This window comes from Aspergillus luchuensis, chromosome 7 (assembly GCF_016861625.1).
Source record: "Aspergillus luchuensis IFO 4308 DNA, chromosome 7, nearly complete sequence".
NCBI classification, from domain to species: domain Eukaryota; kingdom Fungi; phylum Ascomycota; class Eurotiomycetes; order Eurotiales; family Aspergillaceae; genus Aspergillus; species Aspergillus luchuensis.
This window is the reverse complement of record NC_054855.1, coordinates 1,456,056-1,481,974: the sequence shown is the minus strand read 5'-3', so window position 1 is coordinate 1,481,974 and position 25,919 is coordinate 1,456,056. Positions and strand designations below refer to the sequence as shown.

The following is a 25,919-nucleotide window of genomic DNA, read 5'->3' as shown; positions in this document are numbered from 1 at the left end:
CTTAATATATTATTTCTATAATCTTACTATTCAATACAGTACGATCAAAATTTCCAGAATATTAATATTATGATTACTTTTTATATGTAGACTAGTATACTTGGCATTAAAATTTAAAATATAATCAAAGAGTATTAGAGGGGGTGATAGCAGTAATAACTCTAATTATAACTAAGATTATATCTGTATAATATATACATGTAAGATATATAAACTTTGGTAATATAATACAGAAGTACCATACAGTACCGCGTTATAAAAACATATTAATCTGGATTCTTTCTTATAATAGACTAGCGTGCTTGGTATTAGGGTTCGAAAAACAATCAAAGAGTATAAGGGGATGACAGCAGTAACGACTCCAACTGTACATCAAACTCAAACTCACTGTCCAATGCCAGATTGAATAGCAGTACCATCATATACTCTCCACCCTTCACGAGCTACTACAGATCTTGCTACCTGCCAACTTCTCAGTCGGATACAATACCCTAGGTAGCCCACCTGCCATAGGAACAGGCACATTTCCATCCGAACCAACCGTCACGGTCGTGCAGCCAATGACCTCCGTCAATTGCTGGCCGGCTGTGTAACCCGCACCACTCAAGGAGAGGGTATACGAATCACCCGAAGCACCCTTGTTGGACAAGATAGTCACGATCTGCGACCCATCTGTGCCCTTGCGCATGGCGATCGTTGTGTCGTCTTTGTAGATGGGCCAGTTCTGTATTGCCAGTGATTAGTCTCTTGTGTCAGATACTCTGAAGATAGGCCATTAGGGTATGCTTAGAGGTTGTGCTTACCTTGTAGGTCACGAATCCTGTATCTTTGCTAATGGCATAGTTCCGGATTGCGTTCGCGGAGGCAATTAACTTGTACAGCTCGCTGTCGGTCGGGTAGCCCGAGAGCCAGGTTGCTTCGCGGTTCGCGGGGTCGTTTCCGCCGGCGTAGTGCTGTTCTTGGCCGGCGTAGATGATGGGGATTCCGTCGTTGAGGATGATGAATGCTGCGACGTTCTTGGCGAGGGCTATGTCGTTGGTGTAACTTTGCTCTTGTTAGGTGGGGTTCTGTGTGGAAATTGGGAACGGAAAATAAAAGGGAAGACTTACGAAGCGAACCGTGGGTTGTCGTGGTTCTCGACGAATGTGCCCAGGAGTGTTGAGTCTGGACAGTCGGATTTGACGGTGTTGATCATGTTGTAGAGGTCGTCCATGCTGCCGGAGGTTGACTTGAAGGCGTTGAGGAGTGGATAGTAACTGGTTTTAGCCGTTTCGTTAGGAGATGAGACTTGCAAGAAGGCTCATGGTTGGAGGAACCATACATGGGATAGTTCAGTACGCCGTCCATGACGTTCTGGTAGGGACAAGTGTAGGCCGGATCACCGTCGAGCACCTCGCCGATACAGTACACGCCTGCGGCTTTGTTGTACCCGGGCCAGAAGTCCTTCTGGACGTGTTTTACTGTGTCGATACGGAGGCCGTCAACTGATTTCGTAAGTATCATCGATCAGCCAAGTTGTAGAATGAGGGAGAAATATCTTACTGGAGTAGTTCGATACCAATGATCCCACCCAGTCGTACCATTCATTCTTGACCACATCCTTGGTGGTATCGAGATCAGGCAAGGAGACAGTGTTATCTCCTAGCCAGCAATCCTCAACCTGAGTCTGATCTTCATAGTTTTGAATGAAACAGAACGGGTGGAAGTAGTCTTGGGAACTGAACGGTTTAAACACACTGTAATCGACTGAGCTACCCGCTCCATCATAGCCCTGATATTACTCATTGTCAGTACTGAAATGAACCATATCCGCGAAGTCAGTTGCAAAGGACCACGAACCATATGGTTAGCAACCACATCGACCATAAGATACATCCCCCTCTCATGAAGGGCCGAAGAGAGCGCCTTCAAGTCATCTGCAGTGCCGTAGTTTTCGTTCAGAGAGTATCTAAAACCATCAAGTTAGTTCATATTGATGTAAAAGATGACAGGTAGATATTTAAAGAAATCGACTTACATATCCTGCTGCCAGTAGCCATGGTAGGCATCTCCATATGCGGTGGTCTGGGGCAGCTGGGCTGTAACGGGGGTGATCCAGATGGCTGTGAAGCCCATTCCCTGGATATAGTCCAACTATGTGATGGTTAGGACTAGAGTTCTTTTTATTTTATTTTTCTTCTGCTTTTCCTTCTTTTTTTTTGATAAAGGGGCAATTTACCTTGTCGATGATGCCCTGCCAAGTTCCACCACAGTATTTCTATATCAAGTCAGTTTACATTCCTCTTTCTGAAAGCTAGTAGGTAACAACACACCTGATCCGCAGTATTACAAGTCGCAGTCGTCGACCCATCCGTCCTTGCAAATCGATCCGTGAGAAGGAAATAAATGGATTGCGATCGCCAGTCCGCAGGCGTTGCAGCCAAAGCAGGTGCCGCGACCTGAAGGCCGTACAGAAATAGAGACCACCACGCGACCATCATAAATGCCTTCTGTGGGGTTTATTGTTCAGAGAAGGGAGAGCTTGATGTGATGTTGTCGGTTGCTATCCTCCAAGCATGGCATCCCTTGCTAGTATTTATATGTTGTGATACATCGCATCGACAAGGGACATACTTTAAGCTCTACGGCCAGGGGCGGGGAATCCAAGCGATTCGCAGAAGAGTTTAAATTGCATTCTGCAGGACAATACCGGGGACGACTGTGATTTGTGGTTGAGTGGAAATTAATCCCTTTAAATTTCCGCCGGGCCGACCTTTTTCTTGGGCTGTTTCGCTTTGCTGCTTCTAATTGGATGGTGCGTCCGATGCCTAGAGGTGGTCCTTCGCTCGTGATGTGGACGCTGGGGTTTCTCCGTGAAGGACTTGGGCTTGGATGCTGTTGACTCCGGGGTTTTACTACTTTGGTCTTGCATCCCTTGACGATTTTTACGTAAATATCAGCCCTAACGTAATCGGTAAGCGAGTTGCCCGCGCAAGCGAGTTGCCCACCACCCGCCATATAAAAATTTAAAATGATCAAAACACCATGAATTCTGACTTCTATATAAAAATGAGTAGTTCTATCGATTCGGGTAGTGCGTAATTTTATGCCCCTGTACACCACAGCCAGAACATTTAGATGGAGCGCGCCTAGAAGCCGATTTAATAGGTAGAGGTCTATCTGCCTGTATGGCTTTATCTGCCTGATTTCGGCGCTTAATAAGGATTCGGGCTTTAAATACTGATGTGCCTTTTTCAAAAGTAATCTGTTTAGTAGAGCGCTTTCGCTTTTTAAGTTGCCTTTCGTGCGCGGCCTGATATTGCTCTAATTAATGCTTTAATATTGTTATATCATTTATAGCTCGTTCGGCACCTTTAATCAGTTGATTTAAACTGGTTTTGATAGGCGAATTATGCAGAGCTTGCGTCACCGCTATACGTGTCCACCGGGAAGAAGTGGATCTGGACCAATGAACAAAATCGCGCATTCTTGGCAGTGAAAAATGCCGCATCACACGTCATCGACATACACGAACACGACCCAACCAAACGATGCACACTTATCACAGACGCCTCACTTTTCGGAATTAGCGCTTGGCTTACCCAGAACGGAAAACCCACCGGCATATGCTCCCGCGCACTGACCCCCGCCGAGAAAAACTATGACACATACGACAGAGAATTGCTCGCCATTACGTACGCATTTGAGAGATGGTTCCACTTGCTAGAAGGATCACCAGGCATCAGAGTTTTGACGGATCACATGAATTTTGAAAAGGATTTGAAGATGACGATCACCAACCGAAGAAGGAATAGGCAGATATTGTTCCTGGGAATGTTTAGAATCACATGGATGTACATAGAAGGGCCGAAAAATCCCGCAGACCCACCATCTAGACGGCCTGATTACCAGACCCCTAGACATAAAAGGGGGGGGAGAGCCCACGGTAGATAGGACCTCGTGGTCAAGCAAATCAATGGACTGTGACACCCATTATAGGCGAATCGGGACTGCGAGATCGATTTTTAAGTAGCTTTTTAAGCGTAGATTCTAACTTCTTTAACTGCTTAATTGTATAAGGCGTTTTAGGCGCTGAGCTGGCTCGGCTGCTCGGTCTACTACCCGGAGGCGTACAGTTGGAGTCATTACTGCTGTCATCCCCTTATACTCTTCGATTGTTTTTCGAACCCTAATGCCAAGCACGCTAGTCTATTATAGGAAAAGATCTGGATTAATATGTTTTTATAATACAGTACTATATAGTACTTCTGTATTATATTACCAAAACTCATATATTTTATATATATATATTATATAGACACAACCTTAGTTACCCTACCATAATGTTTCCTGCAGATAATCTCCTGATAATTAATTTTATTACAGAAATATAATAATACCTAACCTAGCACCTTTATAATATCAAATTATTTATAATATAATTAAGTATAATCTATTATTTACTAATATTTAGATAACTGAAGTTGCTAACTGCAGTATATATATAATTTCTAAAATTCAGTTAAATCTCTGGCTATTCAGCAGTAATAAAATCTTTTTAAATAAAGATAGATACCCATGAAATATCTTACTAATAATACTAGAAACTCTTTATAATTATTTTCTTAAAAAGTCTAATCTATACCTTGACAAAATAGCTATCTTTCTATAGAATAAGTTCTAAATATATATAACTATATCTAATATCAGGCGGGCTCTGTCTTCTAAAAATTAATCTAAAAAAACAGCTTAATAAAAAATAAAGAAATAGAATTCAGATCTGCAGGATATATATTTTTATTTAATCTCAGATTTTCATTCCTATCAGTTTGTATACGTGGATAAATCTAAATATAATAAATAAGCTGGCTTCTGACAAACGGGTTAGTCTTTTCTAGATATAACTTTTATTTAAATATCTAAATTTTATTATAATTAGTAGTATTAAATATTATCTGTATATTCTTAAAATAGTATTATTCTATCTTATATCTTTCAAGATATAACTGATACTTCAGTTTTTAAAGATTTTATTAAGAAGCTGCTTTTTTAATATAGGAAATAACTAGAACTGAGGTCTGTTATAATTATAAATAATATATCTTTTTATTACTTTAAGTAAATTAACTAAATATACTTAAAAGCAGGGATTAAACTAGTATATTTATTATTATATTTACCAGATCTAAATCTAATTAAAAAGTTTTTTACTAAGTTAAAAGTCTTTATTCAGCAGTACTGGAGCATATATAAAAATAGCCTAAAATAAGAATTTAATATCTTTCTTAAATAATATATTAATATTATAAAAATAAGAAAATAAAGTATGAAAAGGCACTTCCGGCATACTGGTCTAATTATTAAAGAATTATAATATAAAAATAATTATTTATAAGATAATCTTATTATTTTTATATATATTTATTAAATCTCCTCAGAACTAGCTAAAAAATACTAACTATTAGAATAAATATATCTGTTTGCTATTAAATAAATATTAAATTACTTTAATCTGATAGCTATATATAATATAATAGAGTAATTATTATTATTCTATACTTTCTGATTTTATAATAATAAATATTCTTCTTTTTAAAAAATTTAATAAATTAAATAATAATTCCCCCGGTCATTTCTCAGATTTTAATTTAATAATTAGATTAAATAATCAGCTTTTTATTTTTTATAGATTAATCAGATATATGTAGCAAATCATTCTTTTAATAATAATTAAATTAATTAATATTATTATAAAATGCTGTTGAATAATAATAAATCATATTTTTTTTTTCTTTAACTGTTTTCTTTTTAATTATAATTTTGAAGTACCTTTCTTCTAGCTATATAATTTTTATATTTACTTTAATTTAATTAGTTCTTGGCTTTAAAATATAATAAAGATTTAATAGAATTATCTAAAATTTACTGGCAGAATTATAATACCTGTATTTAATATAAAAGAATCCCACAATCCTTATTACTAAGGTATACTGTTACTAAACTTATATTTTTCTATACTCAGTAATATTAAGTAAATATTAATAATATATTTATCAGAATTATCAGTAATTAAAAAAAATAGAAAAAGCTCTGTAGACTATTATTAAATTAATTCTAATATATATAGCTTGTATAGAATAATATAGATAATAACTTTTTCTATAATACTCTAAGTATTTTATTAACTAGACTTTTTTATTATAATTAAAAAAAATATAAATCTTAAGAATAATAGCCAGTCCACTATTAATATCAAAGTTTTTCTATTCTAATTTATAACTAATTATAAAAATAGTATAAATGTTTATATACTTCTTCTTTCTGAAATTCTTAAGTTTAAACTGTATTTAGAAAGACCATAGAAAAGTTATATTTTTATAAATAATAAATAAAATAATAAAAAAAGATATTACTATAAAGAATATTTATAATATCTTATACAGGTAATCTACAGGTAATGATATTTTTTTAATTTATAAGAATTACTGCCCTGGTACGGGACATATTTTTAAATAAATTAATAAATAAGATAAAAACTTTCATATTAAGTTTTTTAGTAGTATTTTAAAATAATTTAGTAATTTTTAATAATTTTATTAATAAAGTCATACCAGTTGACCCAGTCTATATTAGAAATAATCTTATTTATAATAGCTAATATAGCTATACTACAAAAATAAATTCTAGAATAAAAAATAATTTATTACTAATTTTTATTTTTCTCTTTTTCTTTTACTTCTTTTCTACGGCCATTATAATAATTATTTTTAATTTAAACTCTAATTCTATTCTAAACCTGTCTGAATTACTTTAAAATAAAAATAATAAATAATAAATCCATAACCATAGTACATAGATTATTATATCTTTTAATAAAAGAGATAATTAATATAAAACTACTTTCTGCTAGTCTATTTTGTTTAAATAAATTAGCTATAATAATTAAAATTTTATAAATAGATAATAATTATTTATTTTCTTACTAATTCATGTACCTTTCACCTCTGATAATATAATTTTATAGGATTTTATATATAAACAGGACTTTGTACTTGGTATTATAAAATATATTATTTTAAATCTAAAATTCCAGTTCTTTTTTTAGATTATATATTATTACTTATTCAAGATTATTATTCTTATCTAAACAGATTTTCTAGAAAATAATACTCTTTTTACTATTATTTACCCGGTATAATACTTTGATTTTAGTTATGTCAAAATCAAGATATACAGAAATAAATAATATTAGATATTTATTTTTCTAATTTAGATATTACTGGATATATTCTATAAGCTCTATAATATTATCTTATATAAGAGAATCCAGTATTACTCAGAAAAAAGTATTTTTTATAATAAAATCTTATTCTAGTTTAAATACAGTAATAGAGTCTTTATCAGTTACCCGGTAGAAAAATATTATAATTATATATATTAATAAGTAGCTAAGAGGAGCAGGAGTCTGATTTTAAAATATAATAAAATAAAAAAAGTTAAAATACAGCACTTTAAGAATATTAAGATTTTAGGATCCTGAAACTAATATAATAAAAAAAACAAAAAAATTAGAAATAATTTAAATATATATAATATCACCTTCCTTGCTGTATAATAAATATAATAATATAAGATATAGTAATTACAGTATTTATTAGATATTTTATATTAATTTAACTTATTAATAAATTATATTAGGTATACATGCCTGAATAATCTTATTATATAATTTTATATTAATAAATAACTGATATTATCCTGCTATAATATTCATGTGGTATAAAGTAATTAACTTATTAAAAAACTATTATATAAAATTATATAATTTTTATAACTATAATTTAAATTAGTAAAAATAAATTAATAAAAATATAGCTAAGCATTATTAAACATACTTATCTTAATAAATTATATCTTATATAAATTCTAGTTTTAATAGAGCTAGATCAGGAGCTATTTATACTATAAAAAATAATTAATAAGATCTTCTAGAAAAAATCTTTAATAAGTTTTTAAAATATATTCTCCATAATAGAAAAATATACTTGTATATAAATTACAGGTCATATAAAATATACTAAGTTATTTAAAATATAATTAACTACTATTTAATACAGTGGCCTCTACTATAACTTTAGATATATTTTAAAAATCTAAAGAATATAAATAATTATACCAGTTTTATAATCAGCTGTACGGGATGCCTAGTATAGATAAAGATATATATAATAAAAAAATAAAAAATTATATACAGCTAGTTATAAAAACAGTATAAATATTTATATTTTTTTTTTCTGGACTCTAGTACTAAGCCTTTTTAAATTAGATTTCAGATTAATTATAATATATGTAATATACTTATTATATTAATATAAATATATAAAATTATATTATACAGCTCTGTGATAAACTCAGTAAAAGTAGAATAAAAAATAAATAAATAAGTATTTTTAATCTTAACTTTTAATAAAATAATAATAATCTGAAAATATAATATTTTTTTAAATATTATCTTCTTCTTACTCTATAATTAGTAAATCTTCAGCCATCAAGCTCTATTATTTTATAGATTAAACTACTTCTATTTATTAATATTTAATTATTATTTATCTAGATTTATATTAAATTAATTTTTATATATCACTTATAAGTATCAGGTATAACTATTATAAAATTCTTAAAATATCTTATAATATACAGCCGGCTATTATTAAATTAGTATATAAATATCTGGCTTTAGCCAGACATTTAAATAAATAAAAAAATAAACTTAATATAATAGCTAATTTTTAATTAGTAAAATTTATTATTATTTATTATCTATTCTTCTGGTCTCTTAGGACTTATATATTTTATTATTAATATAGCTAAAAATAGTTTAACAAAGCTTATAGGGAGCTATCTAATATTTATAAATATTAAGAATATAATAAGCTATATTACTTAATAATATTTTCTGGAAAAATCAAGAATCAAAAAATAGCAGAGCTTGAAAAATAACTTTAATAATTTACTCTTAAATATAAGAGATCAAAAATATTATTGTATAATATAAAGAAAGATCTTATTAGACTCTATACTAAGAAAGACAGTATTAAAGAAGAAAAAGAATATTTTCTGAAGAAAAGAATTACAGAAAAAATATAATAATCTTATATCTTATTTTTAATAATAAAAAATATAATAAAATTTAACCAGTAGAGATAACAACAAAAGTATAAGATAACTAATTTAATTAAAAAATAATAAATAAAGAAATAAAATATTAATCTTAAACTGGCAGAGATTTAATATCTTAAAAGAATATTTAATTTTATCTTTTTTACTAAGATTGAAATTAAAGTTAAGATAATAAAAATAGAAGAATACTGGCGTGAAAGGTTATTATTATAAGAAATAAAAAGAATATTAGTAAAATAGAAAAATCAAAGATAATTAATAAAAGGAACTTAAGTAGTAATATAATATAAATTTATAAAGATAGAAACTATAGCTATTAGTTATATATTTAAAAAATTATAGTAGAGTATAGTGAAGTATACTAAATAATATTAATTAAAGAATAATTAATAACAGAAAAAACTTTGATAGATTTAAGATAAAATATATATATAATAAGAAATATTTTTATATAAGAAAATATAAATAACAGAAGTTATACTAAGTTATTCTAGTATATAGTTATATTTTAATACAGAAGCTGGTAACAGATATCCAGAGAAATAATTATAAAAAAATTTAATTTAATTCTAATTAAGACTTTTTAAATATAAAAAAAATATAAATATTTACACCATTTTTGCAACCTAGTATAAATAAATAGAATTAAAAAATATATAATATATTAAACTATTTACTAAGTTATAAATTTATTATATAGTCTAAATTTATTAAACTATCTATTTTTATATTAACCTCCTTTATATCTTAAAAAATATTCTTTATATATTTACCTACACTACTAAGTTTTATTATAAGTATAATAATATAATAAATATCAAGAAACTGTCATGAGGGTATATTAATTATATAAATAAAATTAAAAATTAAAGTCTGCATGACTAGGAAGAGTAAATTATATAAAAATAAATTTTATTTTATTAAATTAATTTTATACTGATATGGCACGCCTGTAGATTTAAAATAAATCTAAAATTTACTAAATATATAATAATAGTTAAATATTAAAGTAAGAATATTAATAGAGCTGTTAATTTTTGGACTATAATTAAATAAATAATACTAGAATTAAATATATTTAAAATCTGAAGTATATTCTTTTTCAAATTATTCTATAGAACTATGTTAACAGAGTAATAAAATATATTTTAAATTAAATATACTAGATCTACATCTCCAGAGGAAACTATTATAAGATAATAAAATAGAATATAAACTACTTCTAGAAACTAAAAATAATTATTTAATTTATTTTTTAATTTTATTCTTTTATTATTCTTGTAATTTTTTCTATACTATTTAAAATATTTTTTAGTCTTACTCTTATTAAATTTTTAAGAAATTATATAATAATAGTAATTATACACAAGGTAACTTTTTTATAAAATAAATATATAGTATAATATACTAGAGAACATAGATATTTATATTATAGATAATAATATAAATATTAATTACAGAGTCTTAACAGATAAAGCTCAGACTATAATTATTTAAGTTAAATAATATTTTTATAATAAAATAGTTAATAGCTAATATATACAGAAGAAGAAAATTCTTAATAATATAATTAATAAATTTTTTAATTATATTCTTTACTTTATTCTTCTTGTCTGGACTCCAAGATGTAAAATTATTAAAAAATATTAAAATAATTATAATATTAAAATTAATTAAATTAACAGGCTGTGAACATAGATTTTTATATATTAATAAAAAAAAATATTAAAAATATATTCTTAACTACTACATGCTTATATATAGTCTTAATAAGTATTATTAACTTGTAATCTTTTTATATATTTTTTTTAGAATTATAATACTGAATTAAGACCTGAAGAAGATTAGCTGCTAATTAATTTTAGTAAAATAATAATAAGAAAGATTTTAAGAAATTCAGAACTTTTTTTAAAGATAATTAGTATTAATACAAAGAATATGAAGATATTATTAATAAATTTAATTTATTATATAAAATATATAGAGAAAGTTAATTAAGGATATTTCTATAATATATCTTAAGTTATATAATTAGGAGATTATTAGGTTCTTATTAAATTAAAAATTATTAAAAAATTAGTTATTTATGTACCTGCTAGTCTTATTTAAGACTATATTATTATTAGTTTATATAATAAATCTTAGATAACTATAATAATATATATATATATTCTAGTAGTTAATTGGGCTAGTGACAGGTTAAACTATAGAATAATATAATTAATTTAATATACTTTAATCTCAGTTATATCTGTATTAATTAATCTAATCTTTAATATTACTAATAAACTAATATATAATACTAATTATTATCCTTTACTTGATAAAGAAGTCTGGATCTTTCTTTAAAATCTATTAAAAATTTAATCTATTTTCTAATACCATATTATATGCTTTTTTAATATAGTTTTTATAAATTTCATGGTTAATATATAACAAGTATTAATTAGTATATTTCTCTACTGTATTATCTAAGAATCTAGGAATATTAATAAAATTAATATAGTTAAGACTTAAGCTTAACTGTTCAGCTGTAATAAATCTATCTGTTAAACTTTATAATAATTATATAGGAAGAATATTAATATTAATTAATAAATAAATTAATCCACTTACAAAATGCTTTAGATTTTTTTATTTTTTAAACTACAGTATCTCTTCTATATAGAATTATTTATAAATATTATTAAAAATATTATTATATATATCTAAGATATCTCTATTCTTAATATATTTAATAAGTCTCCTTAAATAATATATTCTAAATTTATAATACTTTTTTCTAATAAAATCTAGCCAGTAATATTACTTTTTATAATAGCAGGATAGCCCAGGATAATATATTATTTAATATATTTTTTATTAATATAAATATTATCCAGAAGCCTGTTCAGTATTAATCTAGATATTTTATTCTATAAATATTCTTCTAGTTACTAATAATTTTTCTTTCTTATCTATATTCTGTGAAAGAGGAGGGCTACTATTCTCTATATAATTTATAAATATAAAAAATTTAAGCTTTTTACTAATATAAAACAGATTTCCCTATATTAAGAACTATTTTTCTATAGATTTCTAATTAATATTAGTATTATTAAAATATTTATTTAAATCAGATTGTTCATATTTATTTACAGATATTCTAACTATAATATTATCTAATTTTATATATTAGTTATAATATATTTTTTAATATATAATATTTTCAGTATCCTGTATTATTTTTACCCAGTATAAATTAGATATTATAGCTAAATTCTGTTTAATATTCTTTAATATAATTCAGTTATTCAGAGTTATCTTTTATTTAATAATATAATAAATATAAGATTTTTTTTTATATTACCTTATAATCTTTTCTTTAAGCTCCTAGAAAAAATCCAGATAATTAGGCTGGGATTAATATAAGAAAGTATAAGATTTATTAAGTATATATTCAAGTAATAGATAAAATATAAATAATATATAATCTCTACCAAAGTTACCAGGGGTGAGAGTATATAATAAAGTTTATATTTATAGATTAAGTAGCTGAAGCTGAGAAGTATTATTATTATAATAAGAATTAAATATTATCTTTTTAAAATAGTAGATGCCACTGAGAAGCCTAGTATTAGAATTATTATATATTAACTTATATTATATAAGTATTCTAGTAAGAGTATCCGTGAGAAAAAAGATATAATTAATAAAACTAATAAAATAATTAGATTTATAAATAATAAATTAAGATAAATATAGTATTATAGCCCTACCCGTCTTAGTTAACTTAGTAAGATTAAAAAGGATTAAACTATAGCTTAATATAAATAAAAGAAATATTAATAGTTTGCAGGAGATGCAAGATATATATTTTATTATATTTAATATATTTACAGTGTAGAAGCTTCCAGCTACTATAAATTATTAATATAAACTTAATATATTATTTTTATAATCTTACTGTTCAATACAGTATAATTAAAATTTCTGGAATATTAATATTACAGTTATTTTTTATATATAAACTAGTGCACTTGGTATGGAAGTTTAAAATATAATTAAAAAATATTAGAAGAGGTGATAGCAGTAATAACTTTAATTATAATTAAAATTATGTCTGTATAATATATATATATAAAATATATAAGCTTTAGTAATATAATACAGAAGTACTATACAGTACTGTATTATAAAAATATATTAATCCGGATTCTTTCCTATAATAGACTAACATGCTTGGCATTAGAGTTTGAAAAATAATTAAAGAATATAAAAGGATGATAGCAGTAACAACTCTAACTGTAATATATCAGGGATGCTGATAAGTCTAGTAAATATAAAATTCTGGTATATAAAGTCATATAATTTAGTCCATGAGTTATTTATATAGAATTAATAGAGAAAGATATTCAGAAAACTTCTTCAGCCAGCTTTGAATTTTAATATTAAAGTATATTTATTAGTTTTTCCCCAAAAAGTAAGATCATGAATAAAAAAATAGTAAGTGGTTTCTAGCTAATTTCATTCTATAACTTATATATTTAAGATATAGTTAATTCTTCCCGTTAACTTACATAATATATTAGGAGAAACTGCCACGTCAGCTTTATAAATCAAAGCGGGATATTTGGATAAGGTTTATTAGAGTTCAGGCGGGAAGGCTGAGTATTCAGGTAAAGGAGGATGAACAGGATAAAGAAAAAGCAGTACAGGAACTAAGCCCAATAAATCATAAAAAAAGGGTGAATACTGATATATAATAGAAGGGATTTGCTGGTGGTCACCCACCCAACTACTAACCTCCCGGCGTGTGGCTTAAGTACGGCTGAGCGGACGGGAAGCCCTGTTTTCCACACCCTGTGGTCGTATGTACTTGTTCTATAATGGGAGGGGTTTATATAGTTGCTGGTGATTAGTATCAAGGACAGAAGAGGAGAGTGGCGTGGTGTATGTTCGTGATATGCAGGGCTGCGCTGCAGGTATAGGTTTGGATCTAAATATGGTGAAGCTAGTATGGCAAGAAAAGGTATATCTTCCTTTAAAAGGTGCTCTATACAATTTGCTTGGTTATTAGAAACGCCTTTAGGAATGAAGTAAGAATCTACTACTACTTCTACAATGTGTGCTATGCTTTGCTCCAGAGTGTACAGCCAATGGTTTTTATATTATAAATGCACGACTGTGTGACGGCAGAATGAAAGAAGATTAGCAATTATCTGAAGTGTACAGAGCGCACCACAGCTCTTCAAACTTTCTTTCAGTTAAGAGAAAGGAAGGCAAGCCCCTTACTGACTGCAGGAAGCGCCAGAGGGAACATTCTCGCAATCGCTGCTGGTCTCACCGCCGGTGATGTCAATGCCGGACATGGTCCAGTCAGTGCAGCTGCCGTCACCGCAAAGGATGTAGATCTCAACAGCGTCGGAGTCAACCGAGCCAGTGATATCCTCGAGGGTAACATCGGAGATGGTAACACCGTTGGAGGGGGTACCGGTAGGGTCACCGTTCTCGTAGTCCTGCTCGATGACAATACCGTAGTCGGAGATGCCGGAGAGCTGGATGTTGGAGTAGGTGATGTCCTCGACGGTACCGGTAGCATCATAAACGGTCTTGATGCGAACACCGTTCTCGGAGTCAGAGACAGTCGAGTCGATGAAGGTGACGTTCTTGACGGTGTTGTCGTCGCGGCCACCAACGGAGCCGATGGACAGACCGTGACCGCCGGAGCAGGTACCGCCGGAGAAGTAGATGTTCTCGCCGGAGTTGATGGCGACGCAGTCGTCCTGGTTCTTGACGGTGGCGCCGGTGATGGTGATGTAGGTACTCTCGCTGATGTCGAAACCGTCGGTGTTGTGGCCGCCCTCGGAATCACCGTCGCTGTTGTCGATGGTGACGTCCTCGATCACGAGGTTGTCCGACTCGACGGAGATGGCCTGGACAGGGGTGTTCTTGATGTAGAGACCGGAGATCTTGGAGTCATCGAGGTCATGGGCGTAGAAGAACTTGGGCTTGGTCTTGCCGCCGTTGGTTCCCTCACCGTCCCACCACTTAGCACCGTTGCCGTTGAGGACGGCGTCGGAGGACTGGGTAACGGTGATGTCCTTACCGGAGATACGGAGGAGGGGTCCGTCCCACTCCTCGTACTCCCAGGTGGTGGTTCCCTCAAAGGTGACCTGGAGTCGTTAGAACGGGGCTGACGCTAGGGCCGGGAGAGGCTTACGGTGGTGCCATCGTTGAGGTCCTTCAAGTTAAGGGTCTCACCGGCAGGGACGGTGATGTCCTTGAGGACGATGTCGGAGCAGGAGGTCTTGCTCTCGGAGGCGGTGGCAGCATCAGTGAAGGTGCAGGTGGACCGCTTGTTGAAGTCGGTGGCGCGGGAAGGCGCAGGAGCAGCCAGAGCGGCACCGGCCAGGGTCGCGAGGCAGAACAAAGGCTTGGCAGAAGGCATGGTTGCGAGTTGGATGGTTATCTGATCAACAGAGTAAATGAAAGACTGGGCAGTTCTGATCTACAGAACAGAGACAAGTGCAAACGAGAGAAGGAATGAATGAATGATTGGCTTGCGCTGAAGAACAAAGGAAGCTGCAAATCCGGCGATGAGCTGGGTCTTATATACCCTGGAAGCAAGCTTCCTTCATTGCGACTTATCCAATATCGATGCATGCATTAGACCTAGCTGGGTCAGGCAAAACTTCGGTAACACGCCGTGAGAGAAGCTCTCATAACGCGAAGGATCGGTCTAATGCTGCCTGCATGGGTTGTGAATGGGTGGCACCCGGGAGCCATCAATCTCTAACGACCCATCAAGGCTAGAAGGGCACTAAATGAATGGGTTGACGCGGCATTTCTTAATCGAACTTGGCTTTAAACGTGGGCCCGAGCCTATCGCGGAGCGTCCCGATAACATCGCACCCAGCAAATCTGATTATGCTTCAGCCACCCGTCTCAGAGACATCAAGCCCCTTTTCGGCAGTTGATGTTCTTACAGTTGTTGATCTTCGGATTTACTCGCGGGTGATTTTCATCTCCTTCCCTTGTATGACAGAAACACATGTCTTAACCTATGATCAACTCTGTTGCACCTACGAACCAGGGGCCCATGGTCCGCGATCCGATTGTGCCGATGAGATGAGGTCCACTCCACCCAAAGGAGTTAACGAGGCCGAGTCACACCGTTCGGGATCTTCGCACCATAGGGAGCGCACACGGAGGATTGAAACACCACCAATCTCAGTGCCCCTTTCTGGCGTCAAGAATACGGAGAACGGCGGAGACTAGTCCCAGAATTCTTCAAATCTTCCAAACGAAGTTCATATTAGCAGCGTGCATAGCGATGTTGAAATGCTGATCAATTCCCATTACGTCGGTATGGGGCATGCCATTCCCCACCCGGCGTCGCCAGTCGGCATCATCAGGGGTTTTGGGCAATTAAGTCAAGCTCATCTCGGCAAATCCAGAGGCAGGAGGAATGCAGGTGTCCAGGTTGCAGGGTCCGGCGTTACAGAGCCAACCGGGGAGTGCATTAGCGCCCACATTGAGAGCGGCATGACCAAGGCAACGGCCATACAACTAATGAACGGAGAAACAGAGCACAAGCTTTCCCTTTCTTCTAGAGATGCCTGAAATCTTGGGTCTATCTTAGTTAGCAGTCTCAGCTAAACCCACATCAAAGAACAGGCTTGGTCCATATGCCCCTTTCAGGTCTGGACTAAGCCTAGACCTTGGCCGAAGCAATATTGGCATGTCATTCGTATGTATGGCCTCGTAACGAGCACTGCTCTCAAGCAAGGCATGCAGGTCCTATAGTGCTTCAGGATTATAGCAGGTACCACTGTTAATCTGCATCAGAAATGGATTCGTTTGGTAAATCGCAAGTATTCCAGAGTGGCCAGTTGTAGTAGCCTCCAATTAGAAAGCAGCTTGCAGTAATTGCTCAAACGGCATCCCGAGTCATTGGAATATTTGCTATCGTCTAATCGCCCCATCGCTGTAGGGCTTTCGGCATCCGCGTAAAATTCGGAACCCTTCAGCAGGAAAGGGCCCTTTCTGCCCCGTAGGATGGAATGGCGCAATCCGGCACAACGTATATCCATCGTCATGCCTGGTGGGTTCGGGATAGAGACCAGTCCCTTTGAGAAGTGGATCAGAGAGGAGTCGAAGTGAAATAGCGGAGCCAGGATGTTGTTGACACCCACTGATAAAATCCGCAGGGCTCCTATAGGCTCCTGAACGAGCTATATAGTACTTGAATGCAGGCTTGTCTATATGATGAAGCTTGTCGCAAATATGAGGGGCATAGCAGCTGCCCCTTTGCGTTCAGTGGGTCTTAGGGAGGCATTCAAGGGACATCACAAAGTTACCTTCTTTCAGGCTCAATTGTGGTACAGATGGATTTGATATTGGGTTTCTGCGTATTGTTTTTGTTGGTCGTCTTTCGGTCGTCTGTGATGTCAGAATAAGAAATGGCAGTAGTCCATCTGCTGCAGCAGTGGTCATGTGACGGACAGAGATCATCGTGCTTTTTGTCTCTTTTGCATACATCCTTCTACCTTGTTATAACTCTTTTTCTTCCTCTGTTTTCTTTCTCCACTTTGGCCGGTGAAGAAAGGATTTGCGCTACCGATGTGAGCCGAAATCTTTTAAACACCTGTTGAGAGTCTCTCGGAAACCGCTTCAATTTGAGACGGTGCGGTAATCCCAATGCCACATCGTTGAGTTACAGAGATACTGTCTCTATGTGCAGATTGAACTGGCCAGCTCAGCGGCTGCAACAACCCTCATAGTTGTCAGCAGCAGACAACCTGATGTCCAAGCCGCCATAGTTCTTGAAGAACCCATAAAATAATGTCTTTCTGACTCAACGGTTCTCTATTTGTAGCTCCTCATACCCTCTGCCACGATGGTTATACAACTAGTGCACAGTGTCTGTAATGGTAGTTTCTTACTTCTCAAGCAATCAAAGGCAGTCAACTAAAGTAGTCCATTTCTATGCATAGAAGAACCAACCACCACCGCCCCAGCATCCACCCACCCACCCAACACATTGCATCACAACCTAAACCTTCCCAACCTTCTCCTCAATATCCCCCTTCAGCCCTTCCTCAAGCTTCACCTCCTTCTGCAGTGTCGCCGCATCAGCATCCTGTGCCCCCGCAACAGCCGTCTCAAAGCGACGGCCACGCTTCTCGGGTCCAAACGCAGTAGTAACGGCAATGCCCGTCGCAATTATAGCCGTAGCGACGCCCATGACGGGTCCGTACGCCGGAGCAGGCTTCCCCGATGAAGAAGTCACGAAGGTCTTTTCAGCAATTGCGTTGACGATCTGCGCGGAGGGAGAGGAGATCATGTTTCCGACTTGGTAAGTTATTCCTATAACGGTTCAGAATGTGTTAGCAACTCCAATTAGGATAGTGGAATAAGTCTGCCGCTATCGATAGGAAAGTGATAGAGACAGCGAAACAAACCAGGAAATGAAGACCGGAAAGCAGGAGGCGACAGCTCGTTGAGATGGATCGGGATCACGCCCCACGCGCCCTGAATGAAGAATTGGATAAAGAAGCCCGTCACGCTGAGGGCGCGCTCGCCTTCAGGTAGGATCCAGGCCGGGATCAAAATGCCGGATATGATGGCAGAGACGATGATCGCGCGACGGCGACCGAAGAACTGAGAGAGATAGCCGATGATGGTGCCACCGACGCAGGCGCCAGTTTTCATGAGGATAGAGGCACGGGAGGCGGCGGCATTGTTCAGGTCTTTTTGTGTGAGCATGAATGTTGTGTAGGAGTCTTGGGAGGTGTGTGAGTAGTAGTTGAACTGTTAGGGGGATGGGGTGAGGTGTTAGCTTTGTTGGTTTAGGCATTGGGGCTAGGGACATACCCAGGTCATGAGGATGACGCAGTAGACACACATCTTCCATTCTTGGGCAAGCATTTGTTTGGTTTCGCGCCAGAAGGCCCCAGGGTCGGAGGAAACTCTGCCTGCTTTCTTAGCTTCGATGAATTGCTTCGATTCGGGGAAAAAGATGCGGATGACGCCGACGCCGAGGGAAATGCCGGCTGGGATGTGGTTAGAGTCACTCATGAAGTTAGGTTTTATCGATATATAACTAACCTGCAATCCAGAAGACCGTCTTCCAGCTATCTGTCGCGCCGCCCACGCCGAGATTGGCACATGCTGCTAAGACGTATCCGAGGGAGTATCCTTGCTGAAGAATGCCGGACATGAGACCGCGAGCGCTGACACTAGAGGTTGTTAGTGAGGTGAGTAGGGTATGTTCTCAGTGTATCACACTTACGGGCAATGTTCCAAAGCCATGGCGATTGCGTTACCATACACACCTCCCATGAACAAACCGAAGAGGCTGCGAACTGCCAGGAATTGCTGGAAAGTGTGGCTGTAGATAGTGGCGATCTGGAGCACGCCGAGAACAATCATATTGAGGACCATTGGCCATTTGCGTCCAAACTTATCACCGGCAAGACCGAAGAATGCAGCTCCCACGCTTCTCAAGAGCAAAGTGAGAGTAATGGCTGTGGTCACATCTGTTTTGGAGCGACCATAGTACTTGGAGAGCTTCACAGTCTGGATTGACAAAGCGTGAAAGTCAAAGGCATCCGCAGTCCATGCAATGAGACCAACGATGAAAAACAGCCAATCCCGGGCACTCAGCTGTAGCATCATACTGATGGGGTTCTGAAGACGATCTGGGGCTTGCCATTCTGTGTGTGTCTCACCATGCTCGTTGGTCACCACAACTCGCTGCTTCCATTTGAACAGATCCCCCCACGCCTGTTTGGCAGTAGCCAGGATACCATCGGCAGGAGGTTCTGCTGGTTCATTTGCAGTGCTCATTTTTGCTCGCTTTGGGCTTTATACTGCTCTGAATTCTTGTAAGGAAAAGGGAAGATGCATACGCTGATGCATGCGCTCCTCAATGCATCTACCCCCCTCTCTTTATAACTCTGCTGCATTCACTGTCACCGTGTCAAGTGAATTCCCACCCAGCACCCCACATCATGCGGTGGGATCAATCTCCGCATATTCCCCAGATTTTCGTCCGTTCTTCCCCGCGAGCAATCTGGGGATTGGGCGGGCCAAGGTTGCGCCAAGCAGTTGGGCGGCATGCTCTCGTCCATGCGCCAGCAAATGTGCCAGCCACGCGACATGGGGCCCGCTCAACATCACTAGTAGTTCCGACCCTATCGTGAGATGTTGGGAGTGAAGGAAAAGGTTTATGCCAAGGCCAACAGAGAGGGGTTTGTCCTACTGCCATTAACAGTGGCGGTGATGGCGGTCCTGTGACACGGGTGCAGGCAAGGGTCTGCTCGGTGAAGATGGCCATGCGGGCTGGGCAGGCGATTGTTTAGAGCTGTTCCTCTATCTGGAGCAGACATGGCTACTGGAAGTACTGGAAATGTTTTTCGCCTTTCGTGAGGATATTAGATGAGGCAGCTTCAATGGCTAGAGCAGACGCGTTGCTGGCCGGATATCTAATGCGGACCTGTGTCACAGTGAGTCAATTTCAGTCTTTTGCCACGAAAATACTACAGCACCAATTTCGAGTAATCTAACCTATCGGCAACAGCGACACCCTTGGCAAACCTTCAAGCGCACGAGCAGGGAGGCGCGACTCATCCGCTGTGGGGGTTATATGCTGGGACATATATCCCTCCGTCCGCTATCCAGACAGACACAATATATCGTTTTCTTTTGGTCCACCTTTTAGCGCTTTGACATTGTACAACCCAAATATCCGTTTTGGCGAATCATTTGCGCATGAAGGTTGCGAAAGGAGAGAGAAGCTAGAAGGCGTCCGGGACAACTCGGGAGGGCAGAACAAAGAAAGAGAGCCGATCACCTTTTCCTTTGCAAGTTGGACTTGATTGATATCATCATTCTTGCTCTTGTTGTTCATATGTTGCCATCTTCGGAAACAGTGTATGTCTCTGGGGACAAGATCACTAGAATGGCCTTCCTTCTTTCCATACTCAGCTTCCGTTATAGATTGACATTTGGCTGTTAACTTTTCATAGATCATAACAGTCGATCTTTTTCTTCCATTGTCCTTTGACCTAACATCAATATCATCCTCAGTCTACACTTCTTTTTATTGAATTTTCTGAAGAATTCAGCATGCATTCTTTACCGAAATATGGTGCTTATTGCCATAGTAGCAATGGCTCTGATCATTGCCGCCTGCCTTTACTCCACGGTGATGATTGAAAGCGATCTGGCAGCCAGTGTGGTTCTGGGACTGGCGAGAGAGCCTAAAGAGGGATCCTAAAAGCCCTCTCGATGGGGATTCTCCTTTAAAGAGAGAACCTCTTCGAGCAGAGATTAGCCTCACCTTCCTGCGCAGGCTGATCTGGGGTTCTCGTCTCGCCGGGGCCCTCCCAGCGATGGCGACCATGTCGCTTTTGGTGTTGCATGAACAGCAGATAAGCCCCGGCTGCACTGGCAATTGTCTGCCAACAACATACTCAGTTTCCTATGCCCTAGGCTGCTGGCAGTGACCGCCAAGGTCAGGGAGAGTCCAGCTGTTATCCTTACTCACCAACTTTTTCTGGGTGTCGTTTGATTACTGCGTGCGTCTTCATCAGACATGCCCATGCTGCACATCACTGGATTGTGTAGAGTTTTGAGCCCGAAACTCACGGTCGGGGATATTCTCATGAGAATTTGTAAGTCAATTGATGAACGTCTCAGGTACGGTCTAGGATATTCTATCGAACACATATGATGAAGCCGATTATTTGTCAAGCTAATGCCGGCAAAACAGTCAGAATCCTGTTCCTGAGTCCTGCAAGGGTTGAAGCCAGCCCTAGTAGTAATGAACGCGTTAGAGTTGATCAAACTATGGACCGTGCGTCAGTGGCTGGAGGGGAAGAGAGTGTCAAGTTGAGCAAATCAAGGAGGTCAGTATGAGCGATTATTGTCGTCCACAACTTGGGTCTTTGCCATCTGCAGTGCAACTCCTCTTGCTGTCTCGGAAATGGGCACTGCCCCAACCAAACATGTTTCTTCCCGATTAATTGGCAATAAATGGTGGGTCATCAACCCGTATATATCTTTTTTGTGTTCCCAGTGACGATACTGACATATTCACCGGGCGATCAGTCAAGCCAGCCCAACTCACTCTTGTGATGCAGCTCGTTGAGGCATTTGTCGGCTTCCAATAGCCATTCTCCTTTCAACACGCAAGGAGCCGATCTCGGACTATTTATTTCAATCAACAATCGAGACTCTGCCGACCAGACCATTTTCAGTTGTTCTCCTTCTCAGCCGTTTTACCTCAAGAGCTACCCCGACCGACTGAGGCATCTCACGCATGCCCCCACGCGAGTCCGTGGTCGACAATCCCAAGTCACCCCTACGCCGCTGTCACCACTACATCTACATCATCTCCTGGGCTCTACTATCGTCGCTTATTCTCTACTGCGCCGGAGGAATATCCTACGTCGATGCCTTGCTTCTCGCCTCCGGCGCAGCTACACAGACCGGCCTCAACACGGTAGATCTCAATCGCCTCCATGTGGTTCAACAGGTCACCTTGTTGGTGGTGTCAATGGTCACCAATGTCATCTTTGTCCACTCGCTGCTCGTGGTGATCCGTCTGTATTGGTTCCGGAAACGTTTCAAGAGAGCCATCAATGAGGCAAAGATGATGTGCCGCGCACAGCGGAATACCCTGAACCAAAGGCTTGCCGATGTAGAGAATGGGCCTTCTCGATCATTCTCGCGCGAAAGGCCAGCGGAGGACACGCCTTTACTTTCAACAGTCACCGAGGAGAGCTTGACTGCCTCGCCGAGCGAGTCTCCAGGGGGCAGGAGGTATGGCGCAACCGGCTCCATGAGCCCGCACATCACCTTTTGTGAGACGGACGCCGAGCACGAGGTAAAACAACGTCGACGGACATACTCTGGTACCTGGTCGCGTCGCTCCTTTCCTGAGATCGATAGTCCACAGCGGCGGCGATCATTCTCCGAGATGCAGAATGACATGCCGCCGCTGCCCTCGTTGATGTGGCAGTCGTCGATTGCCAGCTATTCCGATTGGAATGAAGCGCAAAAGGAGGAGCTTGGAGGTATCGAGTATCGAGCCTTGAAGACGTTGTTTATCATCCTTGTTTGCTATTATGTGGTCATTCACCTGCTGGGAGCCTTGCTCTTTCTGGTGTGGATCCTACCAAATAAGCACTATGGTCAGATCCTTGCAGACAATGGCCTCAGCCGGCCTTGGTGGGCTATTTTCACCGCTGGCTCGGCCTTCAATGACCTGGGATTCACTCTGACCCCAAACTCAATGGGGTCGTTCAATACTGCGGTGTTCCCGCTACTGGTGATGACCTTTCTCATCGTGCTGGGGAATACCGGGTTCCCATGCATGCTCCGCTTCATCATATGGACACTATCGCAGTTCACCACATATGGCAGCCCCCTCGACGATGAGCTCCAATTTCTTCTGGACCATCCGCGACGGTGCTTCACATTGCTCTTTCCTAGCACTGAGACCTGGCGACTAGCCGCAGTCCTCCTGCTCATCAATGCTATAGATCTGATCATCTTCTACACCCTCCAAGAGGTGAGTTGACCCAGAAGAACAAAGGCCTCACCTGAACCAGTTTACTCATGACCTCATCAGTTCCCTCATCCCAGCCCCATATCAGCCGGCCTCCGCCTCGTGAACGGGCTATTCCAAATCGCCTCTACCCGTACCGCCGGCTTCACCATTGCCTCATTAGGTACTCTCCACCCCGCCGTGCAAGTTTCCTTCGTAGGGATGATGTACATCTCCGCATTCCCCATCGCGATCGCCATGCGTAAAACCAACGTCTATGAAGAACGCAGCCTCGGCATCTACAACGAAGAGTACGACGAGCATGACAAGCCGCACCAATCCGACTCCCTAGGCGCTCATATCCAACGTCAGCTGGGATTCGATTTGTGGTTTGTCATGCTAGGATTCTTCTTCGTTGCCGTCGCCGAAGGGAAACGTCTGCAGGAAAATCGAACGGACATTGCGTTCTCGCTCTTCCCGATCCTGTTTGAGATTGTGTCTGCATACGGTACCGTGGGATTATCCATGGGATACCCTGGTACGGAGACGAGTCTGTGTCGGGAATTCAATGGCTTGTCCAAGGTGATTGTCATTGCGATGCAGGTGCGTGGGCGCCATCGTGGTTTACCACATGCGCTCGATCATGCGATACTGTTGCCATGTGATTTAGTGGAGCCCGACGAGCAGGGACGGAGGCCAGAGTGGTGGTGGAAACGGTGGATCAGGAAGAAGAGCTCCGACCTGGGGAACTTGTTTACACATGATTGACAGGTTATTCAGCATGTATGAGCATAACTGCCTCCTGGCATATATCCATGTCCATCATAGTTCAAGTATGAAATGCAGGAATGCATTGCATGTCATAACATAAGCCTTCCCTGCATAATCTCTATCGATCGGAGCGACAATATCTCCACAATATAGCACTAACAGTCTAACACCGCTAATATTGCTATCTATGTTCCTCGGCAGCACCGGGGATCCAATCCCCAACTCCGCTGGGTGGCAAGAGCCCACCTTAATAGCGAAACCCATACATGTGAGGCATTAAATGTGCTGTGCATTACCACTGCTTGCTCAAGGATAATACATTAAACCATTCACAATTTATTATGCATGCATGCCTCCATCCATCCAAGTAATTACTTCTTATGTAACTCAAGACCCTTAAACATCGCCACCTACCCACCCGCCTTACCCACTCCGTTCTGACTGTCACGCGCAAGTAAGTCCCTTAAACACCGCCAACAACATCAAATTGAGATGCATAGTGTGTACGTACTACTATCGACGATAATCGCACATTATCCCCGCTATCTACGGAGTAGGTATCTAGCCTACCACGCGAAAACCGGAACCCAAAGGATAGAAAGAGAGAAAGAAAGAAAGCCAGTGACTCATCTAGTATCAAGCCTCAATCATCACTTCATCACGAGGTATGTAGCTAATCACTCAATCAGCAAGTAAAATCCATACCAAAGCCCACCCTCGGCCCGAGAGATCAACTCCGTAGAAAAAGTCATCTCTACTAATCAAAATTCCCAGATCCTGGGAACCCAAATCCAAAGTGAGAAAGAAAAATAAAACCGGCAGAAAAAAAAGAAAAGGAAAGTATTAGGTAAAGATCCCGACCCGACTACAAGGCTGAAGGCTGAAGGCTGAAGAGAAAAAGAAAAAGATTTAATTTTAATTCCGAGTATCCGAGTGATTCATTCTTCACATGAGGTTTTCTCATTTCTGATTGATTAGTGGATATTAGGGGTGGTTTTAAACCATGGGTCAGATCACGGGGCTGGTGGTTTTGGTTTGCCGGTTCCGGCATATCCTTTGCCTGTTGCTGCGTGTCGGTCGGAGGTTGGGAGTGCGAATCGCCGATATCCCGTTCTTCTGACACTGACACCCTTCGGGTAAGTGGGTTGGTTGTGCTGGGGAGATAGGGATTAGGAATTTACGGGATGGAGTTGGGTTATGTCCGATATACTTCAGTTACTATTATTCCAGTTATGGGGTAAGTAGGTGAGTAGGTTTGCAGTGGTGTGTATTACCATGGATGTAGAGGGGGAAGTGAGTGATTATTAATGCTTCTGTCAGTTTTGTCAGAAGTTAAGGTTGTGGTTAATATAGTTTCAAATCAAGATAGTGTTTCGAAAATGGGGACCCCGTAGGGATACGAGGACCACTGCTGCTGCTGCTGCTGCTGCTGCTGCTGTTTGGGGATGGT

At 37.6% G+C, this 25,919-nt stretch overlaps 4 protein-coding genes across 4 annotated transcripts; 1 reads left to right on the top strand and 3 right to left on the bottom strand.

Annotated features, from left to right (window-relative positions):
• Window positions 1-436: 436 nt before the first annotated feature.
• AMY1 (alpha-amylase) lies at window positions 437-2,480 on the bottom strand (the record flags this gene model as incomplete). The annotated part of the gene is made up of 9 exons (XM_041683141.1): window positions 437-724; window positions 804-1,044; window positions 1,110-1,256; window positions 1,322-1,484; window positions 1,543-1,771; window positions 1,840-1,948; window positions 2,018-2,133; window positions 2,219-2,257; window positions 2,313-2,480. The coding sequence occupies 9 exons, from the start codon at window positions 2,478-2,480 to the stop codon at window positions 437-439; spliced, it is 1,500 nt and encodes a 499-aa protein (XP_041547431.1).
• An 11,949-nt stretch (window positions 2,481-14,429) lies between these two features.
• AKAW2_70546S (glycoside hydrolase family 28 protein) lies at window positions 14,430-15,589 on the bottom strand (the record flags this gene model as incomplete). The annotated part of the gene is made up of 2 exons (XM_041683140.1): window positions 14,430-15,314; window positions 15,362-15,589. The coding sequence occupies 2 exons, from the start codon at window positions 15,587-15,589 to the stop codon at window positions 14,430-14,432; spliced, it is 1,113 nt and encodes a 370-aa protein (XP_041547430.1).
• Window positions 15,590-18,196: 2,607 nt separating this feature from the next.
• AKAW2_70545S (carboxylic acid transport protein) lies at window positions 18,197-19,992 on the bottom strand (the record flags this gene model as incomplete). Its single annotated transcript, XM_041683139.1, has 5 exons — window positions 18,197-18,510; window positions 18,606-18,954; window positions 19,018-19,196; window positions 19,252-19,382; window positions 19,436-19,992. The coding sequence occupies 5 exons, from the start codon at window positions 19,990-19,992 to the stop codon at window positions 18,197-18,199; spliced, it is 1,530 nt and encodes a 509-aa protein (XP_041547429.1).
• A 2,476-nt stretch (window positions 19,993-22,468) lies between these two features.
• TRK1_2 (low affinity potassium transporter) lies at window positions 22,469-24,466 on the top strand (the record flags this gene model as incomplete). Its single annotated transcript, XM_041683138.1, has 2 exons — window positions 22,469-23,722; window positions 23,783-24,466. 2 exons carry the CDS (start codon window positions 22,469-22,471, stop codon window positions 24,464-24,466), a joined length of 1,938 nt encoding a protein of 645 aa, XP_041547428.1.
• Window positions 24,467-25,919: the final 1,453 nt, after the last annotated feature.